Source organism: Prionailurus bengalensis, chromosome F2 (assembly GCF_016509475.1).
Source record: "Prionailurus bengalensis isolate Pbe53 chromosome F2, Fcat_Pben_1.1_paternal_pri, whole genome shotgun sequence".
In the NCBI taxonomy this organism is placed as follows: Eukaryota; Metazoa; Chordata; class Mammalia; order Carnivora; family Felidae; genus Prionailurus; species Prionailurus bengalensis.
The window spans coordinates 17,223,913-17,248,972 of record NC_057353.1 but is presented as its reverse complement, the minus strand read 5'-3'; the positions used below and the strand labels follow the sequence as shown (position 1 = coordinate 17,248,972).

Sequence of the window (25,060 nt, the reverse complement as noted above, 5' to 3'; positions counted from 1 at the left end):
TCTCTCTCTCCCTCCCTCCCTCCCTCTCTCTCCCTCTCTCTCTCTGCCCCTCCCCTGCACACTTTCTCTCCCTCTCTCAAAAATAAACATTAAAAAAAATAAAACGTAAAAAGAAGCCATCCTTGACCCATCTAAATAGGAATTTTCCCGCCACTGCCTATTGTCTTCTATTCTTCATTTACTTCACAGTCCCATTACTTTCAATTATTTGACTGTTTTTTTAAAGCTTATTTTGAGAGACAGCACACGCACACAGAGGGACAGAGAGAGGGAGAGAGAGAGAGAATCCCAAGCAGGCTCCATGCTGTCAGTACAGAGCCTGATATGGGGCTCGAACTCCCCAACCATGGGATCATGACCTGAGCCAAAACCAAGAGAGTTGGACACTTAACCGACTCAGCCACCCAGGTGCCCTGACTGCATATTTTTAATTGGTTACTTCTACTAGGTTCTAAGCATCACAAAGGTAGTGACTATGTCAGTTTTGTTCAGTACTATCTAACCAAAAGCCAGTATGGTGCTTGGCACATCATAGGTGCTCAATAAATATTTGCTGAACAAATGAATTTTATGTTAAAATTTGAGTAGATGTCTTATCTCCTTAAGTACTTTGAAGGTAGGGAAAACATCACAACTCCATATCCTGCATACCAACAAGCACCGTGGCCTGGAATATATAACGCATGCATTCCTTAAGTATTTATTTATTGTATGGAAAAATAAAAACTCTTACCTTGCCAAAGCTGCCTTTTCCAATAACTTTTAAGAAATCAAAGTCTGTTGGTTTAGCACTGAAATAAATGAACAATGACAAAAATTAGCCTCCTAGAAATTGGAAAGATGTTAACTTTTAAACATTTCTTAGTACCTCACTCTTTAATAAGTAAATGCTGGGCACAACATTCTAGCATGATGACTCCAGCTTTCACACTGGTAATATACCTCATCTTGAATATAAAATAGGTAATAATGAATAGAAGTAATATCTACTTTCTGATAAGACATTTTATAACCTTCTTAATGCCTTGTTAAGTTCTGCTTAAGAAAGACTTCCATAATGGTCTTTTTGTGAGAAAAGCATTTATCTATATCTATATATTGTTTGAACTCAATGTAGCTTCTCTTTAAACCAATTTTGTTAACCATAAACCTCACCAGTGTTGTTAATGAGGAAACTGAGTAACTATATAAATGAGTAATTTATCCCAAGGACTATCTAGTTTGGCAATTCTTCTGACACATACAGGTTTTGCACATATATCACTTATCATAGATTACAGATAAAACACCTCTCCGCTTATTCTCATAGATGGCAATGCAGAAAATCCAGGAGTACAGAGATCAAAGAGAATACTAATTTTGTCCTTTTATTTACATTAACTTGTCAGATAAAAACAATATTGGTTACAGGTAGACAAAAGCACATGGCAACAGAAAGCAGAGTGTAAGCAGCCAGGAAAGAGGTTTCCTTCAACACGGTCTGAATCTTAAATTGGACTCAGGAGAAGATAATGACTCCATTTAGAGTTTAAATTTCCTTTAATTTACTATCAAAATAAATGGCCAATTCAAACATTAGAGTAGCACCAGGCCTAGGTTAAATAATAACAGGTAAAGATTAGGGAAATAAATACTTAACTAAGCTCAGGTGTTTTTCTTCTTTAAGAATCTGCTCTTTGGACTATTTTGTTCTTTAGTGATATGTTGAGATACTGAAATAATTTTTTTAAACAAATAGCAAAAAATCATGCAAATTTTTCAAACATAGTAAATAGGCTAACTGAGGCCGTACCCAAGGCACCACTGTTAACTATTGGTGATGAACCCTAGCTGAAAGCGAGTTTGTTTCTGTGCTGCATGAACAACTCAGTGTATGATGACAGGAAAGCATGCTCAAAACTAAACCTCCCTTCCAGCTACCACTCCAATTCTTTGCTTTCCTTTGCAGTAAAATTCTTCAAGTAAGAGGTTTAAATTCATTGTCTATTCCCACTGTCCTCTCCTGAACTCTTTCCTATCAGGGTTTGTACCCATTACACCACTGAAACAGCTTACAAAGGTCGCCAATGATTTATCAAACCCAATGGTCAATTCTCAACACTTACCTGCTTTACCAGAAACATTAACATAGTTAATTACTCCCCCCTTGACACACTTTCTTCACCTGCTTTTGAGACATCACATTCCCAGTTTTTCTCCTATTTTACTAACTTTTTTTTTTTCTCCTTTACTGGTTCCTCCCTGACCTTACTACAATGCTGATGTCTCTCAGGACCCAATCCTTGGGCCACTTTTTATCTGTCTTTACTCACTCTCTAAGAGGACCAAAAGAGTGAGGGAAGCATAATGTCTTGGGAGAAAAGCTACACTACTTCAGAATTAATCCAATGAAACTGAAGAATAATTACAAGTAAGGATAGAAACATTATACTCTTTCTCCAAACCATGGCAGGTATCATTAATCTGTCAGGGCACTCCTCAAACTGAGCCAAGAAGTGGCCCTGGAATCCTATGTATTCAGCAATCTAGGCATTCACTTCTAATGAACTGCTGGAGTTGATACTCAAAATCAAGATCTAATACTCAAATCTACATTTGCCATTCCTGGTGTTCCTCAAAATGTTTTCCCCGTGCTCAAAAAAATATGGCACTGTGGGAGAAACTGGTTAGAACAAGTTCAGTAGACTTTACTATGGTAATGTCCATCATGACTCCTCTGGAACAAGCTGGCTGACAACCAGGGTTGCACCAGTGAGAATATGTGTTAGACCTGCATGGATACTTCTGTCAGAGCCCCTCGAGTCCCTCCCAGGACGACTTAAGATCCCCTGAGAAATACAGTCTTCTGATTTTACACACACACACACACACACACACACACACACACACACACAGACACACCAGAAAAATGACAATGGCAAAACAGCAGAACCAAATTAATAATCTGTGGATTTACAAAATCCTCAGAACTCTGTTACAGCAATGGAAAGCTAGAACAGTAAAATAGATAAGCAAAGCATATGATAGCATTATATTCACCATAACTATGGTTATTGTATTTTATTGGGTTCTAGTTAAACTGATATAATTATGTATATCTGCACATTCACAAGACAGGTCTTCCTAGAATTCAGTTAGAGGATTTTTGAAACAAATTAAACTTACTGAGGATTTCCAGATGGTCCCAGGTTGATGTTCTGTGAGGTAGAGTGTAGCTATCGAGATGGAGGAAAAAACAGTAACACTGTTAATAACACTTCAAAGATTATCAGTCAATAAAATAAATGGTTCTGAAATAAAATGTATATAACTCTCCCATAGATATTGATGCATCGCCATGTTAAAGAAAACTGAAGTCCTAATTCTTATTAAATGCATAAACTTATTTGGAAACACACAACCAATATAAACACACATTTTTATGACAAATTGCAAGAGCAGTTGTAAGGAAAAAAATAACACAAGAATGAAGCTCAAAGTTGTCAAATGAATGAAGTAAACTGGGGAAAGCTCCTTGGATGAGGTGGGTGTAGAAACCACAATTTACAAGGGACCATTTCTACGTTTAAAAACTGGTTAAAATGGCTACCTATGTTTCAAATTTTCAAGTAACTGCTCATTAATTTTATGACATGGAAATGATAATATGATGATGATGAAGACTGCAGATGCTGGACTGAATTATAGGAGACAGACTTATTTCTAAAGCAAATACACACAGACAGGAGTGTTTTTCTTTCTAATTCCACCACTGTGGTCTAACAAAAATTTTAGATAGTCTTTTCTCTTTACAATAATTAACATAAATTTAATCCCTAGTATTAATTTAGAACCAAATCTTTACTTACCTACTATGCCATAAAGCAATTTAACTAAAAAAAGATTCTAGTTCACTAATAATTAGCTAGAAATTTATCCCCAAATCCCATAAAATTAATCTAGGGATCTTGTTAGTGAGAGCACTTTTTATACAGCCAGGTGTAAGTGAATTCTGCTTCACATAAATTCCCTTTGAAATTCTTTATACATACAATCACAAAGCTGCAGATATTCCAAATATGCATACTTTTACTAGAGCCTTATTATATAATTATACTTCCATACGTTATAGATACAAAATAAGCTGTAAAAACTTTTCTCTTTAAGCTCATCAGAACTAAAAAATTTTATCTAAGCAATTTATTATTAGTGATATAGATCATATATATTTCCACTTAAATTCATTTGAAAATTATAGAAAATCTCCACAATGCAAACTACTTTTAAAAATAAGGGCAAAGGGGCGCCTGGGTGGCTGAGTCAGTTAAAGCATCCAACTCTTGATTTCAGCACAGGTCATGATCTCACAGTTTGTGAGATCGAGGACACACTGGGTTCTGCACTGACAGTGTGGAGCCTGCTTGGGATTCTCTCTCTTCCTCTCTCTGTCCCTCCGCCACTCATGCACATGCCCTTTCTATCTCAAAATAAATTAAAAAAAAAATGAAAAATGTAGGGCAAAATTTCCTAAGCATAATACGTTTCTTATAAAAATAACAATAATGGGGCGCCTGGGTGGCGCAGCCGGTTAAGCGTCCGACTTCAGCCAGGTCATGATCTCGCGGTCTGTGAGTTCGAGCCCCGCGTCGGGCTCTGGGCTGATGGCTCAGAGCCTGGAGCCTGTTTCTGATTCTGTGTCTCCCTCTCTCTCTGCCCCTCCCCTGTTCATGCTCTGTCTCTCTCTGTCCCAAAAATAAATAAACGTTGAAAAAAAATTAAAAAAAAAAAAAACAATATTGACACCAGTTTCCTACTTACAAATTTATTTTCTACCAATATCTTTACATGAAAAATTTTCAAGTACTACATTTTCAGTCCCCAGAAGACAGAAATTTAGAGAACCATACAATCTAGCACAAGACCAAAAAAAAAAAAAAAATGTGTAAAAAATCTGGTTCATGAAACGAGATCCTATTGTGTCATAATTTTAACATGGAGTAATCTTTTCTGTTTATATATTATAGTGTTTCCGAGAATCTGATAACATAATCCAAACTAAATTACAATTTCAACACACTTATTCTTTGAATGAATGTGCAGAAAACTGGATCATTTTTCCATTCAATTAACTTTCTTTATATATTATATAGGTGAGGGAAGAGGAGTCAGTAAGCATGGATGAAACGAGGGCAACTTGTGCCCTGAATTAACACCGATACATAAAAAGATTTCATTACATAGCAATGATTTTCCTAACAGAGCATATTTCCAAAATAATAATGAAAATTATTGGGAAACATAATTAATTTTTTACCTACTATTTTTAAGACCTTTTTAAAAAAAGTTTTATTTATTTATTTTGAGCAAGGGTGCACACATGTGCATGGGGGAGGACAGAGAAAGAGAATCCCAAACAGGCTCTGAGCTATCAGCAGTACCCTATTTCAGGAACCCGTGAGATGATGACCTGAGCCAAAATCAAGAGTCGGTTGCTGAACTGAGGTACCCTACTACCTACTATTTTTAAAGATTACAGTTAATCACTAAACTGAGGATGTGTTATAGTTTATTAACAGCATAATTACCATTAATAATTAATGATAATTAAACAAAAGCATGTTTCTTGGACTCTATTTTTCTCTAAGTAAGGGGAAAGGTCCTGATGTCTTTGAAGATATTTTCTGGCTATTAATTTAGTTATCCACTTAGAAGTCCTTAATAAATAGCTATAGCTGTAAGACAAAGTACAGCTTCTTCCCTTTTCTGAACAGATTCTTTTTATCTGTATTTTAAAACTGCAAGAGATCCTAGTCCAATTACAGATTTTATGGATGAAAAAAGAGAAAGAAAATAGAATTCAGATCTAAGGTCAAAAGTGGTAGAGACAGGAATCAGAACTCAGGAAGCTCTCTTCATTTGGTTCTTTCTTCAAAGCCAGCTGCCTCCTATAGCAAGGCAAGATATTTTTCAAATAACCTAAACCTACATACTCTCAACATGATTAGCAAGTAAAACACGGAAAATCAGGATTATATACATTTTCTTTAAAATGTCTTTAATATTTCATTTTTGCATTAAAAATATATATACATGGTTACAAAATATGGAAAACACCAGGAAGGTGCTTTTAAAAAATCCATAACCTTATTAACAGATGATTTTGCAAATACTGCAGTAATTTCACATAGTCTTTGCGTAGCTTTGAAAAACTGACTGGAATCGTAAAACAAATTTTTTAATGTACAATATATGGGGACAAATTATTGAATTGGTTTATATTTACATTGATTCTAATTTTTTGTACTAAAATGATTACCTTTGTTTGTTTCTGTGTGAATGATTATTTCATTTGCGTCAACTCCTAAATGACCTGAATATTTTCATGTTTGATACACACTGCCAAACTGTCAAATTATAGCGGTGCCAGGAAAGCCCAGGCAGGGATGCCTGCTGTGCCTTACCCTTATCAGTCCTGAAGTATTTTATTTACATTTTTGTTAATTTGGTAGAGAGAAAAAAAATCTCTATTTTAAAAATTTCACTTGCTGTTGGCATTGAGGTTGAACATTTCCCACATGTCTGTTTACGAACAGTATTTCTTCATGTCCCTTTGCTTTTTATCTACAGGGCTTTAAATATCATTCTTTTCAAAAATCCATCTATATATTTTTACATAAATGTTTTACCTTCTTAGGCCTTATTACAAATGCTCTCCCAGTTTGTTGTTTCTCTTTTGACAAGTTTCAGATATAAAATTAAAATATCCTTTTATGTTGTCCTGGGATCAACCATGTCACAAATGGAAAACGTAAATCAGCTCTCTTAACTTGAAAACCCTCCAGTGGTATCAGAGAAGTAAAATTACTACTTTACAGTAGTTGCAAAAAAGGAATAGGACTATTTTCCAAATGAAGATTTTAGCTATGGCACAGTAATGTTCCGAGTGATACTATCTTTTAAAACACAGAAACAGAACCATGAAAAAACACAACATTATAAAGACAAAAAATGTACTTTAAGGCAACATCTCTGACTTTCATTTATATATTTAGCAAATACATATAGCTTTCATCAATTTTAATTATAAAGGTATTACCGTGTTTATATTAATAGTTTTCATGATAATTTTAATTGCTAAATAATAATTCTCTGGGTTAAATTACTATAATTTACTTTTCCCATGTAACTTTCTAAAGTAAATGTTGAAAACATCATTATAATAAGCCAGAGCTTATTATATTTATTTATTGGTTATCACAACTGGTTTAAAAAAAAAATAAGAATACCCTATTCTTTATTTGGAACACATACTGATTATGTGCATGTACCTACAGGAATAAAACTTAGTTGATGCCAACTGGCACATGCGTATTGATTGTCCTGCATATAGAAACCCAGCAATGAAGAGGAAGAAGTATTAAATTAACATTCTGATTAAAAAGGCCTTTCCTGCTGGTCAAAATTCAAAACAATAGTTTAAGTATGTTAATGATTATGAAGACATATAATGATCAAAAATTAAGATGTAAAGTGAAGAGAATAGCATATAAAATTGTATATACTGTATAATTAAAATTAGGTAACTAAAAAATCCCTATATATTAAGAGAAGATTAGTTGGAAAACCACTAAAATGTTAAAAATTACTAGTCTGGTTAGTGATAAATACTTCTTACTATTTTCAAAACTTTCTACTAAATACTACCATGGATTACTTTTTATCATAAAAGTACTCATTTTATAAATTTTATAAGAAATAATAAGAAGTGTACACATTTGTTTTTTTGTATTCTACAGGGTAGAAAATTTACAATGGATGAGATTACATCATTTTAAGTAAATGTTGCCCTCGAGTTGCCAGTAATTTCATCTTTGGGGAATGGTATTTTTTCTGTTAAAAAATACAATCCCTCTTATTACCTTCTGAGTGCTTCTTTCATCCTCATCTTCGGATGGATCCGACTGATGTTTTGGGCTGTCCATTTGAAGGAATGCTCTGACATCTGGACTAAAAACAAAAATTAACTCTATTATAACTTTAAAAGCATCTCTATAGCTTTTCTCCCTTTTAAAATGAAAATAAAAGCAACTGTAATAGCATTTACAGTATGAATGCCAATACAATCCATCACTACTATTATAAAAGTAACAAGCTGATTAAGTTTTTATTTATTATTTTTTTTTTTTTAAATTTTTTTTTTCAACGTTTTTATTTATTTTTGGGACAGAGAGAGACAGAGCATGAACGGGGGAGGGGCAGAGAGAGAGGGAGACACAGAATCGGAAACAGGCTCCAGGCTCCGAGCCATCAGCCCAGAGCCCGATGCGGGGCTCGAACTCACGGACCGCGAGATCGTGACCTGGCTGAAGTCGGACGCTTAACTGACTACGCCACCCAGGCGCCCCACTGATTAAGTTTTTAAATATAGGGAATCCACCTGACAAATGATCAAAGATAAAAACAGGCAGTTCATAAAGAAAAACCCCAAATGGTAAGAAAGATATCTAGCTTAACTAATAATCAAAGAAATCCAAGGTCAAACAACAAATGAGATACCATTTTATGTCCGTTAATGGGCAAAGATTAGATAGACAGATAGTATCAAAAGTTGATAGGGATACAGGGAAAGAGACACCCTCATGCATTGCTAGTAAGAAAGTAAAATGAGGAAACTTTTCTGAAAAGGAATTTGGCAATATTGGTTAAACTGTGTAGGGCCCATAATTTCCAGTTGTAGGAATAAACCACAAGAAAATTCTGTACAGGTTCAGTGAAAGACATGTAACTAGGATACTCATAGCAACTTTCTCTATAGTAATAAATCAGAAGAATAGGCATCCACCAATAGAGAAACTAGTAAAGCTATGGTTAACGACCCAGAGAATTCCACTCAAGAGTCAGAAACAAGGAACCATGTAGCACAGTATCATTTTGTATATTTTAAATATTCACAGACATGAAGGAGCACCCAATAAAAAAATATCTGAAGACACATAACAAACATATTCAAGTAAGGATCAACAGTAGGGATGAAGGGATGGGTATGAAGATCAAACATGAAGAGACAAAAAAAGTGGACTAAAATAAAAGGCCTTACTAAGAAACTCAGAAAGATGAAAAATAATTTTTATTTTTTAAATTTTTATTAAAAAATTTTTAAATGTTTATTATTTTTGAGAAAGGGAAACAGAGTAAGCAGGGAGGGGCAGAGAGAGAGGGAGACACAGAATCTGAAGCAGGCTCCAGGCTGTGAGCTGCCAGCACAGAGCCCGATGCAGGGCTTGAACCCATGAACAGTGAGATCATGACCTGAGCTGAAGTCAGCTGCTTAACTGACTGAGCCACCCAGGTGCTCCGAAAAATAATTTTCAAAAAAGGGAGGAGCTGGTGAGAATGTAAACTAGTATAGCCACTATGGATAACAGTTTGGCAGTTCCTAAAAAAGTTAAATGTAGAAATTCCATATATTAACCAATTCCACTCCTAGCAGGTACCCAAGAGAAATAAAAACACATCCATACAAAAACTCACAAATGTTCATAAGCAGCATTATTCACAATAGCCAGAAAGTAGTAACAACCCAACTGTCCGTTAACTGATAAATGGACAAAATGTAGCATATCCAAAGGAATATTATTCTGCCATACAAAAGAATGAAGTACTGACATATGATATTGCATGGATGAGCCTCAAAAACAGTATGCTGAAAAAACAAAAGACAAAAAAGATCACATATTATATGACCTCATTTATATGCCATGTCCAGAATAGGCAAATTCACAGTGACAGAAAAGTAGATTAGTGGTTGCTAAGGGTTGGGTGAAAGGAGAAATTCAAAAGTACAGCTGACCCTTAAACAACATGGGGGTTTAGGGGCCCTGACGCCCCATGCACTTGAAAATCCATGTGTAACTTTTGACTCCCCCAAAACTTAATTACTAACAGCCTATTGTTGACCTGAAGCCTTACCAATAACATAAACAGTTGATTAACACTTATTTTGTGTTATGTGTTTTATATAGTGTATTCTTACAATAAAGTATCCTAGAGAAAAAAATGTTAAGAAAACCATAAAGAGAAAATACATTTACAGTACTGTACCAAAAAATAATCCATGCATAAGTGGACCTGCAAAGTTCAAATGCATATTTTTCAAGGGTCAACTGCAGTCTCTTTCTGGAGTGATGTTAATGTTAGATTAGGCTTGAGACAACAGAATAGGATAGTGGTGATGGTTGTATAGCACTGTGACTATATTAAACATCACTAAATTGTATACTTTTGAAAACAGTTAAAAGGGTGAATTATATTTATGTGAATTTTATCTCAATAAAAAAATTAAAAAAAAATTTTAAGGTTTATTTTTGTGACAGAGAGAGAGAGCATGCACAAGCGGGAGAAAGGGGGGGTGGAGAGAGAGACAGAGAGACAGAGAGACAGAGAGACAGAGAGAGAGAGAGAGAGAGAGAGAGAGAGAGAGAGAGAGAAACAGAACTTTGAACAAAGTTCCAGGCTCCGAGGTGTCAGCACAGAGCCCAACACGGGGCTCAAACTCATGAACTGTGAGATAATGACCTGAGCCAAAGTCAGACACTTAACCAACTGAGCCACCCAGGGGACCCTCAATAAAAAAAATTTTTAAAGGTGAGGGCAAGGATCTTTAATCTTATCACACAGAAGCAACTATTACTAGTATCTTGGTGGTATTTTATTTCAATCTTTTTTTTTTTGTACCACTAAGACCATCTTCTATTTAAAATATTTTTAATGTTTTTCACATAAAAATTACATCACGAACATTTCCCCGTGTTGTTAAAAAGTCTTTGTAAACAGTCACTTTTGATAGATGTATACTGTTGTACAGTGAGAATGCACTAAATGCTACTCAATGATTCTTTCATTTTAGGATACATAGATGGATACAAAGATTCCAAATTTTTACTATAGAATTTTCACTGGTATAAAGTTGTGATTGATAATCTTTGTGCATTCATGATTTTTAAAAACAAAATTATTTGGTCTGAATTATAAACCATTTTCAGGTTTTAAATATAGTTTGTTAAGCTGATTTCCAGAAAGGCTATACTAATTTATTCTCTCCCAGCAGTGTATGAATATCCTGAAGACTCTCTCCAGCTCTGATTGGCATTAAATATTTCGGTTTATATTATTATCTCTAATAATTTAAAAGTGAAAAACGGTAATTTAAAGAAAAGGTATTAGTAATTAGTGAAATACAAATAAAGCAACACTAAGATACTACAACCCACTTACCAGAACGGCTAACAATACTAAGTGTTGGTGAGGTGAGCAATGTGATCTTATAAATGGATAGTGGAAATATTATTTGGTACAATCACTCTGGAAAACATGTTTAACATTATCCCCTAAGGTTAAACATATACATAGCATAAAACCCAGAAGTTCTACTCCAAGTACATCAGAAATATCTGCACATGTTAATGGCAACATTATTCACAATAAAATAAAAACAACTCAAATGTGCATCTGAGCAGTAAAATGATAAAATGGAGTATATTAATACAATGGGATAATATACAGCAATGGAAATCAACAGATTATAGCTATATGCAACAACATGAATGACTCTCACATGGTTGAAAATAAGCCAGATAGAGGGGTGCCTGGGTAGCTCAGTCAGTTGAGAGTCTGACTTTGGCTCAGATTATGATCTCATAGTTCATGGGTTCGAGCCCCGCACCAGGCTCTGTGCTGACAGCTTGGAGCCTGGAGCGTGCTTCAGATTGTGTCTCCCTTGCTCTCTGCCCCTCCCCTGCTCATTCTCGCTCTCTCTCAAAAATAAATAAACATGAAAATAAGCCAGATAGAGAATACTGTATGATTCCATTTATTATAAAGTACAAAAATGGCACATTAATCTTTCCTGCTAAAAATCAGGAGAACAGTTATCTTTGGGAAGGAACGAAGGAACAGTGATCGAGAGGAGGCATGTGAGGGGATTCAGGTATGCTAGTAATGTTCTACATTTCTTGGCCTGGGGGCTGGCAACTCAGATGCATTCACCTTCTCGTAGTTCATTAAGCTGCATAATCATGATTTGTGATCTTTTCAGTATGTGTTACGCTGCAATAAAGCTAAAATAAGGTATTTTTACTCCAACTTGCATTTAAAAATTTTTTTAATGTTTATTTATTTCTGAGACAGAGAGAGACACAGCCTGAGCTGGGGAGGGTCAGAGAGAGAGGCAGACACAGAATCCAAAGCAGGCTCCGGGCTCCGAGCTGTCAGCACAGAGCCCTACACAGGGCTCAAACTCACGGGCCGTGAGAACATGACCCGAGCCAAAGTCGGAGGCTTAACCGACTGAGCCACCCAGGTACCCCCCAACTTGCATTTCTTAAATAATACAGAAATGTTCAGTTTCTCTGGTAATCAGCCACTTGCATCTCCTCTTTTATAAATCATTAAAGGGCTTTGTCCATTTCTTTTGGTGTCTTAAGTGTGTTCTGTCTGCACAAGCTCTTTCTAGATGAAGCAGATTTATCTACTGTTCTTTATTATGGGAAACTTTTTCTACATTTTTGGTTTTTAACTTCACTTGTGATTTCTGGGGTTCAAAAGTTTTTATTAAGTCAAATTTGTCATTGTTTTACTTTACATGTATCATGCATTGCCAATATGTTCAGAAAACCCTTTTTTATTCAGAGATCAGAGAAATGTCAACCTGCCTTATTCCAGTTTTTAAATAATTTTAAAAATAAATTTTAATAAAATTGTTTCAAACATTTTTTTTATTTATTTTTGAAGGAGAGAGAGACAGAGTGTGAGTGGGGGGGGGGGGGGTGGCAGAGCGAGAGGGAGACACAGAATCTGTAGCAGACTCCAGGCTCTGAGCTGTCAGCACAGAGCCCGACATGGGGCTCGAACCCACAAACTGTGAGATCATGACCTGAGCCGAAGTCGGACGCTCAACTGACTGAGCCACCCAGGCACCCCAATAAAATTGTTTTAACACAAACAAATAAAGGTACTTTTTTTTTCTATTTTTTTTAAGATTTCACTTTTCAGTAATCTCTACACCCACCATGGGGCTTGAACTCACAAATCCAAGATCAAGAGTCACATGCTACACTGACTGGAACAGCCAGGCACCTTATCAAGTAGAAGTATTTTTTTTTTCTTTTTTCAAGTAGAAGTATTTTTAAAGTGCATTTCCCTAACTGGGAATAAGAGGCACATAGTAAGTGTTCGAAATACACTTGATGATTGGCTTCTCTTCTTGCTCTCTTAAATCTGTACTATTTTACAGTTTGATGTTTAAATGAAAAGTGTGAAAATTAGCACAGCTTGGTTAACATCAAGATGAGATTCAGAAAATATGAAATGTCATTTTTTTTATTAAAAAGAAAACATCAGTTAAAAATTAAGTTTGAAAAAACTCTTGGCTATTTATTTTTGAAGTACTGGTCGAGAAATGTCCTCGACCATGAATAGAATGGTGGTAGTTACAGGTTGTATATGTACATATAAATCCACTGGGTTGTATACTTAAGAATTGTATGTGTACTTTATATGTATAATTAAAATTAATATAATCAAATTGCTTTTAGTTGAACTTTAATACCAAATATAACATTTTTATAATATTACTTTCCAGATCCAGGATGAATATTTAGAACTTAATATAGAGTGTTAGAAGTTCTGAGTAACACTTCAAAATGTCAGGAGAAATAATATCCATCACCACCATTTATTCTATACTTATTCCACGTGAGGCTCTGTCAAAGAAGACAAGTTCGACCTCTTAATGTATACATTATATTTAAAACAAGCCACTAATATGCCAATTAGAAGTAATGAGTGCATACAGCAAAAGTTAAAGATTAGAGGGATGGATCTAAGCTGAAGACACAGAATTTGTCCTAGGGCAAAGGCATAATGTTTAAAAAATAATTATACAGAGAGCCGAATCACAAAAGGCTCTTTGCTGAGGAAAAGACCAGATGTACAAACCCTGAGTTCAAAGATCCTCCCTAATTTTGTGTTTGTGACTTGCTAGAGGCTCAGGATGGAAAGGCACCTGCTCCTTAATGCACTGGCTAACCCCAGAGCTATCACAGGTGCCACACCTCTCCCTGAGCTTATCCTACCTGTGAGCATTGAGGGAAAATCCAAAGCACTGGGCAGGAGACCTTGGTCAGAGGAGGTCCAGTTCTAGAATTTTACTAATTTAGTAAATTAAATTAAGTTAAAAAAAGAGGCCAGAAGACTTGCTCAGAATGGTATAAGCCCTCAATAATTATACTGTGAAGACCTACACAAATGGTAGTCACTTGTTTTAGAACTGCTAAATATACAGTCCTTCAGGCTGTGATTCTGAAAAGACTATTAAAGGGTGTCCTGTTTGCATCACTGTCTATAAGGCAATCTTCATGTCTACACAGATAGGTGAGCTATGGAAAAGCTCCCCAGATATTTTACTTTATCCCCTTTACTTCTTCTTAGAACACAATACTTTATATATACAAAACAATGTAAGGGGCACCTGGGTGGCTCAGTCGGTTAAGTGTCTGACTTTGGCTCAGGTCACGATCTCACAGCTTGTGAGTTTGAGCCCCGCATCAGGCTCTGTACTGACAGCTCAGAGCTTGGAGCCTGCTTCAGATTCTGTGTCTCCCTCTCTCTCTGTCCCTTCCCCACTTGTGCTCTCTGTTGCTCTCAAAGATGAACATTAAAAAAAAAAAATTGTAAAAATAAGATAATGTAGGTAACATATATGTAAATTAAAAATCATAATAAATATAATGAATACCCATGAATTATCAAACTCAACTGAAAACACATCTCAAACCATGGATCTACCTATATGTTCCTATAGAGGAACTTCATCAGGAGCTGCTGACTTCTGACTTCATCAGGAGCTGCTGGCCTACAGAAAGAAGCTTAAACTCATTAACATGAGATGAAATGTAAACATGTAAGTATCTTCAATATGTCAGGCTTTTTGCAGATTCTGCCCCCTTTGTCTGGATGCTCTCTCCCTACCTTTTCCTGAACAACTGCACATCCTTTAAATTCCAGGAAGCCTTGCCTGACCTCCTCTGAAGAAAAGCTGGCCACATTTTTCTCCATTATCTTCTAGCACCTCTATCATAAAACTTTCCTACCTTTAATTGCTGATTTACATGTCTGTTTCTCCCACTAGACTAGCCTATGCCTTTGGAAAGTTCTCCTTATATACCAATGCATACAGCAGGTACTTCATAAATGCTTTTTAAAAAAAGGTTTTATCTAGGGGCTCCTGGGTGGCTCAGTCAGTTAAGTATCTGACTTCAGCTCAGGTCATGATCTTGTGGTCCGTGAGTTCGAGCTCTGTGTCAGGCTCTGTGCTGACAGCTCAGAGCCTGGAGCCTGCTTCGGATTCTGTGTTTCCTTCTCTCTCTGCCCCTCCCCTGCTCATACTCTGTCTCTGTCTCTCAAAAATGAATAAATGTTAAAAAATATATTGAAAAAAAAAGGTTTTATCTGAATTCCAGTTAGTTAACATTACAGTGTAATATTAGTTTCAGGTATACAGTATAGTGATTTAACAAATCCTTTTTGAATGCAAGTATAAATATAACATGAACAAATATAGTTAGAAAAATGTCTTAACTATGGGCTATGCAAATTTCTTTTAAGTTTAATCTACAAAACTAATACAAGTACAAAAGGAAGAAAGAAGATAACCAGGGCCTTGAGTTGATGGGAGGAAAAGGAGTTTTAAGAATACCAGGGAGGGGCGCCTGGGTGGCTCAGTCGTTAAGCGGCCGACTTCGGCTCAGGTCATGATCTCGCAGTCCGTGGGTTCAAGCCCCACATCGGGCTCTGGGCTGACAGCTCAGAGCCTGGAGTCTGTTTCAGATTCTGTGTCTCCCTCTCTCTGACCCTCCCCCGTTCATGCTCTGTCTCTATCTCAAAAATAAACAAACGTTAAAAAAAAAAAAAAAAGAATACCAGGGAAAAACAGCTTGATAATTTTACAAACATATACAGCACAGTAACATTCCACAGAACGTATAAAGTCTAGATCAGTAGCTTATTCATTATTCTTAGGTTTGGTTTCAGCGCCTCTTTAAAACAATAAAAATTACTTACTGATTGTAAAGTTCTGGATATCTAACTAAGTTCTGAATGAATTCATTCAGTCCTGCTCTTCTTTGTTTAATAAAATCTGTTAAGAGAGACAAACTATTAGGATTATTTAACATCAGACTATGTAATTATCATCAATACAGTTATATAAGAATAGACAAGCACAAGACAGTGAATTCTGATCAAGAAGCTATTTAATTCATGTTTCCTGATCTACAATAAGAAATATTTAGAAATATATATATTTTTAAATCTATAAATACAATGATTATAAAATTAAAATCAAGCAGAAAACATATCTCCCAAAAGAAAACTCTCCAAAGAAATGCCTATTTTAGGTTCTAAATAGACACATTACAAAACTTGGAGAGGTAGGGGTGCCTGGGTGGCTCAGTTATTCGTCCACCTTTCGCTCAGGTCATGATCTCATAGCTCGTGAGTTCAAGCCCCACATCAGGCTCTGTGCTGACAGCTCAGAGCCTGGAGCCTGCTTTGGCTTCTGCGTTATCTGTCTGTCTCTGCCCCTCCCCCACTCATGCTCTGTCTCTCTGTCTCTCTGTCTCTCAAAATGAACAAACATTAAAAACAAATATTAAAACAAAACGTGGAAAGGTGGTTTGCTTTGTCCAATTCCTCAAGTACTACCAGGCAATGAATAAAAATTAACACTGTGACACTGGTGACTGAAAAATCCTGCTAATTAAGATAAAAAAAAACAAGAATTACTAGTAGTCCTTGTAACTGGGGAATGGTGATTAACTGGTTGAATATCACCAAAATTTGGCTGCTAAAAAACTGCTGCTTAACATCCCTTGAAAGATACAATGGAACACTCCTAAAGAACAACTGTCCAGCAGTTTCAGAAGTGTCTGTACTATTGATAATTAAGGACCATGCAAGAGTAGTTTTAGCAATAAAGGTTAAGCACAAAAGTTTCTTGGAAATAGAAAACTTAATTCAAATATCTTGTTTCTGCTACTTGCTAGCTAACTGACGTTGAACCGAAGACTTAAATCCTTACTTGTAAAATGAGGATAACATTTATACCTAGTAATTCTGTTATAGGATTGAGAGAACGCATATAAGTTTACAGTAGAATGCCTGGAAGAGATAACACAATCTTTAACTACTTTCATGGTTTTGTTATTTGTTGTTGTGGGGTTAAAAATCCATCATCATAAATCCTGATTCTTAAGAGATATACTCTAAAAATGGAAAAAGAGGACACTTGGTGAACGTCTCAATAAAATCTGGAAACAATATTCAACTTAAAAATGAGTTTTGGTTCAATACAATTATTTTTACTCAATAAAGCTTTTAATGTATAGCGTTTGACACCAAAATTATAGGTTGTTTCTAGTCACATAGGTTTATTTCCATTTCTTAAATGTAAGGTATGGCTATAAAAGAACAATCAGAATTAGATCCGGTCTCTTAGATCAGATGCACTTAGTATTTTCTTCTTGTTCAACTGTGAATTTCTTGAAGAATTTCAGGAACGTATCTTTAAAAAAAAATTTTTTTTAATGTTTTTATTTATTTTTCAAGAGAGAGACTGACAGAGTGTGAGCAGGGGAAGGACAGAGAGAGAGGGGAAGACAGAATCTGAAGCAGGCTACAGGCTCTGAGCTGTCAGCACAGAGTCCAATGTGGGGCTCAAACCCACGAACCGTGAGATCATGACCTGAGCCGAAGTCGGACACTCAACTGACTGAGCCACCCAGGCACCCCCTCAGGAAAGTATCTTATAAAACTCTTCCAAGGGCATTCCTTGTTATCACAAGACAGTAAAGCATATGCAAGGTTTACATTAGAAACTATACTTGAAACAGTTATTTTTCAGGAACTGAGCTTAGTAAGTTAACATAAGGGAGAAAACTAAAATGAATGACTACATTTGAAATATTTAGAGAAAATCTAATGATTATAAGGAAACAGCTTTAAATTGTTCTACGGAGACTTACTAAAAGTACATTTTATATTGGGAGACCAACTGTAATTTTCCTTCCTTTGTGAACTACATCCTATGCTGTGGCTAAGTGCTTTCCACTTCCATTACTGATTTTAAAGTTTTAAAGGCCCTACAGAAAGCCTGACATAAGAAAACAAAGAAGTCAATAAATGGAAAAAGAGGCCTACAGTGGTCAGAGTTTAGGGGAAATTCCACACTTAATTTTTAGATCAACATTAAGCATGCAAATATCTGAAAAAATTCCAGGTAAAACTGAAATGGCTAACAAGCTCATTGCTGGATAAATTCCAAAAGTTTACATAAAGCTGACATATTATCTTTAAGAATTATAGTTGGAAAGAGATATTTTTAAAAATCTCTCTAAGAACTTATATGAATGTATCTGTTGTCATTCAAGAAGTTTCAGTTAGAGACTGAAAAGAACTCAATGTTTAGACAAAATGAAAGCTTCAGTCTCCACAGTAAGTATGAAACCGACCTACACCGATTTCTCTGTCATTTCACTGTTTCAAGAAAATGAACCAGGAGGACCCAATTTCCAATACCGTAGGATAGGGTAAAAACATCATCAAACTCTTGATTTGAGGAAACCTAGAGTTTTAGTGCTAATACTGCTACTGGTGGCCAGAGTGACCTATTTTCATCATCAAAGGAGTTTTAGAGCCCATGGGGACCACGGAGATTCTTTAGTCTTAACCCACACCTTTCAGATTAGGAAACAAAGTTAAGATTTTTGTAATGTTCCAAACAAGTAATTTTTCATTTTAAAATAACATGAACATAAAAGATTGTAAATTTTGTTTCTAAAGGTACCATGCATAAACCAGACAATAGAGTGAAGTGAAAGAGAACAAACCAGATGAATGTAATTCTATCATTTATTAGCTGTGTGGCTGGGGACAGTGTCTTAACCTTGCTAACTCTCTATTTTCCTCATGCATGAAATAGAGGTAAAAGAGCTACTTTACAGGAAGGAACTCAAATAATAGCAGTTATTACTATTGCTACTACTATTAAATTATTGTATTATTATTATAAATAGTTATTATACTATTTATACTATTGTTATAACAATAGCAGCATTTTAAAAAACAGCCTGCCACAGTTAAACAACACTGGAGTTAGAGTCTTAGATGTAACTGAGTCTCAGATACCACTGCCTGTTTTTATAATCACAAACTCCTCCCTTCTGTAGTCTATCAAGCAGGGGATAGAATTAGATGATCTGTAAGCTCTCTTTCTAGCTGTAACATTTTGTGATTTGAAATAGAAGTCATCCAGAAAAGAAGGGAAAAAAAGAGAAAGACTGGCTAATGAAATTAACGTACCTAATTCAGAATCCTCAACTATTTGAAAATTTAAGTTCTGTGAGAGATATTTAAAATCTTTAACCTAGTACTAGGCAGACTTTCCAGAACAAGTGACTAGTTGAAAATGGCACACATGTGTTCCATTTGTATTCACCAATGGCATGCATGTATTCATTTGTTCACCAATCACCTATTACACATTTTGTACTGTACAAGGCACCAGAAATTTATAAAAATGTTTAACTAAGTCATGGTATCTATCCTCAAAGATAGGAGGAAGACAAATTTAGTGGAAGACAAATTTAAAGAAATCACTACAATTGGGCATACCAAGGTTAAGCATACAACTTTGGCTCAGGTCACGATCTCACAGTTTGTGAGTTCAAGCCCCACCAAGGGAATGGAGATTTCAAAAGCTGCTACGATACCAGAAAAGAGGCTCCCAACCCTACCTAGAGACTAGCGTTTAAGAAAAATTTCAATCTCCCTCGCCCATCCCCCAGCCAAAATCCCAAAGGGAACCAGTTCCTGCCAGGGAACTTGCTTGCACCGCGCAAACACCCAACGTTGTGCTTCTGTGGATCCATCCCTCCGGCGGGTCTGACTCTCTCCCAGTGCCACAGGGCCCCTCCCGAAACGGCTAATACGCCAGATCCCCAGCACCACAACCCTGGCAGTGTGCAAGTAGCCCAGACAGGCCACGCCACCCCACAGTGAATCCCGCCCCTAGGAGAGGGGAAGAGAAGGCACACACCAGTCTGACTGTGGCCCCAGCGGTGGGCTGGGGGCAGACATCAGGACTGACTGCGGCCCCACCCACCAACTCCAGTTATACACCACAGCACAGGGGAAGTGCCCTGCAGGTCCGCACCACTCCAGGGACTATCCAAAATGACCAAACGGAAGAATTCCCCTCAGAAAAACGTCCAGAAAATAACAACAGCTAACGAACTGATCAAAAAGGATTTAAACAATATAACACAAAGTGAATTTAGAATAATAGTCATAAAATTAATCGCTGGGCTTGAAAACAGTATAGAGGACAGCAGACAATCTATTGCTACAGAGATCAAGGGATTAAGGAACAGCCAGGAGGAGCTAAAAAATGCTATCAATGAACTGCAAAATAAAATGGAGAAAACCACGGCTCGGACTTAAGAGGCAGAGGAGAGAATAGGTGAACTAGAAGATAAAATTATGGAAAAAGAAGAAGCTGAGAAAAAGAGATAAAAAAATCCAGGAGTATGAAGGGAAAATTAGAGAACTAAGTGATGCACTAAAGAAAAATAATCTACACATAATTGGTATCCCAGAGGAGGAAGAGAGAGGGAAAGGTGCTGAAGGGGTACTTGAAGAAATAATAGCTGAGAACTTCCCTGATCTGGGGAAGGAAAAAGGCATTGAAATCCAAGAGGCACAGAGAACTCCCGTCAGACATAACTTGAATCGATATTCTGCACGACATATCATAGTGAAACTGGCAAAATACAAGGATAAAGAGAAAATTCTGAAAGCAGCTAGAGATAAACGTGCTCTAACATATAAAGGGACACCTATAAGACACGTGACGGATCTCTCTACTGAAACTTGGCAGGCCGGAAAGGAATGGCAGGAGATCTTCAATGTGATGAACAGAAAAAATATGCAGCCGAGAATCCTTTATCCAGCAAGTCTGTCATTTAGAATAGAAGGAGAGATAAAGGTCTTCCCAAACAAACAAAAACTGAAGGAATTCATCACCACTAAACCAGCCCTACAAGAGATCCTAAGGGGGATCCTGTGAGACAAAGTACCAGAGACATCGCTACAAGCATGAAACCTACGGACATCACAATGACTCTAAACCCATATCTTTCTATAATAACACTGAATGTAAATGGACTAAATGTGCCAACCAAAGGACACAGGGTATCAGAATGGATAAAAAAACAAGACCCATCTATTTGCTGTCTACAAGAGACTCATTTTAGACCTGAGGACACTTTCAGATTGAGAGTGAGGGGATAGAGAACTATTTATCATGCCACCAGAAGCCAAAAGAAAGCTGGAGTAGCCATATTTATATCAAACAAACTAGACTTTAAATTAAAGGCTGTAACAAGAGATGAAGAAGGGCATTATATAATAATCACAGGGTCTATCCATCAGGAAGAGCTAACAATTATAAATGTCTATGTGCCAAATACAGGAGCCCCCAAATATATAAAACAATTACTCACAAACATAAGCAACCTTATTGATAAGAATGTGGTAATTGCAGGGGACTTTAACATTCCACTTACAGAAATGGACAGATCATCTAGACACATGGTCAATAAAGAAACAAGGGCCCTGAATGATACATTGGGTCAGATGGACTTGACAGATATATTTAGAACTCTGCATCCCAAAACAACAGAATATACTTTTTTCTCGAGTGCACATGGAACATTCTCCAAGATAGACCATATACTGGGTCACAAAACAGCCCTTCATAAGTTATACAAGAATTGAAATCATACCATGCATACTTTCAGACCACAATGCTATGAAGCTTGAAATCAACCACAGGAAAAAGTCTGGAAAACCTCCAAAAGCATGGAGGTTAAAGAACACCCTACTAACGAATGAGTGGGTCAACCAGGCAATTAGAGAAGAAATTAAAAAATATATGGAAACAAACGAAAATGAAAAGACAACAATCCAAATGCTTTGGGATGCAGCGAAGGCAGTCCTGAGAGGAAAATACATTGCAATCCAGGCCTATCTCAAGAAACAAGAAAAATCCCAAATACAAAATCTAATAGCACATCTAAAGGAAATAAAAGCAGAACAGCAAAGACAGCCTAAATCCAGCAGAAGAAGAGAAATAATAAAGATGAGAGCAGAAATAAACAATATAGAATCTAAAAAAACTGTAGAGCAGATCAATGAAACCAAGAGTTGTTTTCTGAAAAAATAAACAAAATTGACAAACCTCTAGCCAGGCTTCTCAAAAAGAAAAGGGAGATGACCCAAATAGATAAAATCATGAATGAAAATGGAATTATTACAACCAATCCCTCAGAGATACAAGCAATTATCAGGGAATACTATGAAAAATTATATGCCAACAAATTGGACAACCTGGAAGAAATGGACAAATTCCTAAACACCCACATGCTTCCAAAACTCAATCAGGAGGAAATAGAAAGCTTGAAGAGACCCATAACCAGCAAAGAAATTGAATCAGTCATCAAAAATCTCACAACAAATAAGAGTCCAGGACCAGATGGCTTCCCAGGGGAGTTCTACCAGACGTTTAAAGCAGAGATAATACCTATCCTTCTCAAGCTATTCCAAAAAATTGAAAGGGAAGGAAAACTTCCAGACTCATTCTATGAAGCCAGTATTACTTTGATTCCTAAATCAGACAGGGACCCAGTAAAAAAAGAGAACTACAGGCCCATATCTCTGATGACTATGGATGCAAAAATTCTCAATAAGATACTAGCAAATCAAATTCAACAGCATATAAAAAGAATTATTCACCATGATCAAGTGGGATTCATTCCTGGGATGCAGGGCTGGTTCAACATTCGCAAATCAATGTGATACATCACAATAAAAGAAAAGATAAGAACCATATGATCCTGTCAATCAATGCAGAAAAGGCCTTTGACAAAATTCAGCAACTTTCTTAATAAAAACCCTTGAGAAAGTCGGGATAGAAGGAACATACTTAAAGATCATAAAAGCCATTTATGAAAAGCCCACAGCTAACATCATCCTCAATGGGGAAACACTGAGAGCTTTTTCCCTGAGATCAGGAACATGACAGGGATGTACACTCTCACCGCTGTTGTTTAACATAGTGTTGGAAGTGCTAGCATCAGCAATTAGACAACACAAGGAAATCAAAGGCATCAAAATTGGCAAAGATCAAATCAAGCTTTCACTTTTTGCAGATGGCATGATATTATACATGGAAAATCCGATAGACTCCACCAAAAGTCTGCTAGAACTGATACATGAATTCAGCAAAGTTGCAGGATACAAAATCAATGTACAGAAATCAGTTGCATTCTTATACACTAATAATGAAGCAACAGAAAGACAAATAAAGAAACTGATCCCATTCACAACTGCACCAAGAAAAATTTTGTAAGGCACTGGTATCTACATCAAGTTTTATAAAGAACTAGCTGGGTATGACATCTAGGCCTCACCAGAACTCAAAGACTAGAATAACAATGGGGAATTGTCTTTTTATCTTGTATGAATCTATTTCTCTTAAATTAGTAAAAGTTAAAAGAAATAAAAATGGTTTCTTTTAACTTTTTTTTTTTTAAGAGAGGGAGAGCAAGTGAGCGGGGGAGGGGCAGAGAGAGAGGGAGAGAATCCCAAGCTGACTCTGTACTGTCAGTGTGGAGCCCAATGTGGGGCTCGACACCACAAACTGTGAGATCATGACCTGAACTGAAATCAAGAGTCGGATGCTTAACTGGGCCACCCAGCCAAAGCAGTTTCTATGTAAGCCACTGAAGGGTCATGCCTTTAAAAAAACTTAGCCCTCTTTAGCCCTTAACACAGTGTAATGAGAGTTACTTAATTGATGTTTTTGTGAATAAATAACTAAACAATTATATATTCTAACATTCGTAGTTTCTAAAATTCATATGCTCTGTTTCTTACTTGATTCACACTGATTTTAATTACCTTGTACTTTTTTTTTAAATAATTAAGATAAAATAAACTTTTTTTTTAAACTTCAAAAAAACCCAGTACGTAGTTTACATATTGACCTTAGCGTCCTATTGGCAAAAGGCTTGATATTAAACCATTCAAAATATAAAGAGTATAGCTATCTCTCTGCACTCTACGGAAAGATCCTTAAATTGAAAATGAAATTTTAACTTTGAAAAGTATAGGCAGAAATAACCCTTGAAATCTACCTTCAAATATGTAAAACTTATTTTATAGATGTTGGCAACCACCAGAATAAAAAAGTGAAAAAAAAAGAACATGGAGACATGCTCTTAAGCTACACACAAAAGAACTCAAGAGAGATATATGGAAAAGCTCTGCACAACGGCTGTCAAGCATGAAGTAGGTTAACAGGGCAAATTCTTTCCTCGTGCTCTAACTGTTCCATCTTTGGCCAATGAAAGCCCCATCAATTGAGTTCCTGCATCCTTTTGATAAAATCTTAGTAATCTTGTATGGCTTCATTGCTTTTTAGGCAAGATGTCCTAGGGCCATCTTCTACATTTCTTGCCCCAGATCTAGAATCACTGTTTTTCCATGGAACTCTGGTTGCTTTAAGGGGGAAATGGTATTTGGAGATTACAACCTGGACGCTAGGAATGTTCACTGCTATTTGTTGCTGTTTTAGGCATTTCCAGAGGTAAGAGCTAGGAAATATGTGTTGTTTTAGAAAAAATAAATCATGGGATGTCTGCGTGGTTCAGTGGGTTAAGCATCCCACTTTGGCTCAGGTCATGATCTCACAGTGTATGAGTTTGAGCCCACATCCGGCTCTGTGCTGACAACTCAGAACCTGGAGCCTGCTTTGGATTCTGTGTCTCCCTCTCTCTCTGTCCCTCCCATGCTGACACTCTGTCTCTCTCTCTCTCAAAAATAAACATTAAAAAAAATGAAAAAAAAATCATGACTTCAAACTGTATTTCCAAATTAAGTTAAAAATCGTAAGATTTTTATTTAA

The 25,060-nt window shown here is 36.3% G+C and overlaps 1 protein-coding gene across 4 annotated transcripts in view; it reads right to left on the bottom strand.

The window, feature by feature from the left end:
- Positions 1-25,060, bottom strand: part of LOC122496028 (serine/threonine-protein kinase Sgk3) — a 142,572-nt gene that overhangs the window by 27,986 nt on the left and 89,526 nt on the right. For all 4 annotated transcript variants that reach the window (XM_043602215.1, XM_043602214.1, XM_043602216.1 and 1 more), the window contains exons 5-8: positions 16,099-16,174; positions 7,899-7,986; positions 3,166-3,215; positions 734-791 (exon numbers count right to left, since the gene is read on the bottom strand). In XM_043602215.1, coding sequence (XP_043458150.1) covers positions 734-791; positions 3,166-3,215; positions 7,899-7,986; positions 16,099-16,174 — 272 coding nt within the window. The remainder of the gene's footprint in view (positions 1-733; positions 792-3,165; positions 3,216-7,898; positions 7,987-16,098; positions 16,175-25,060) is intronic.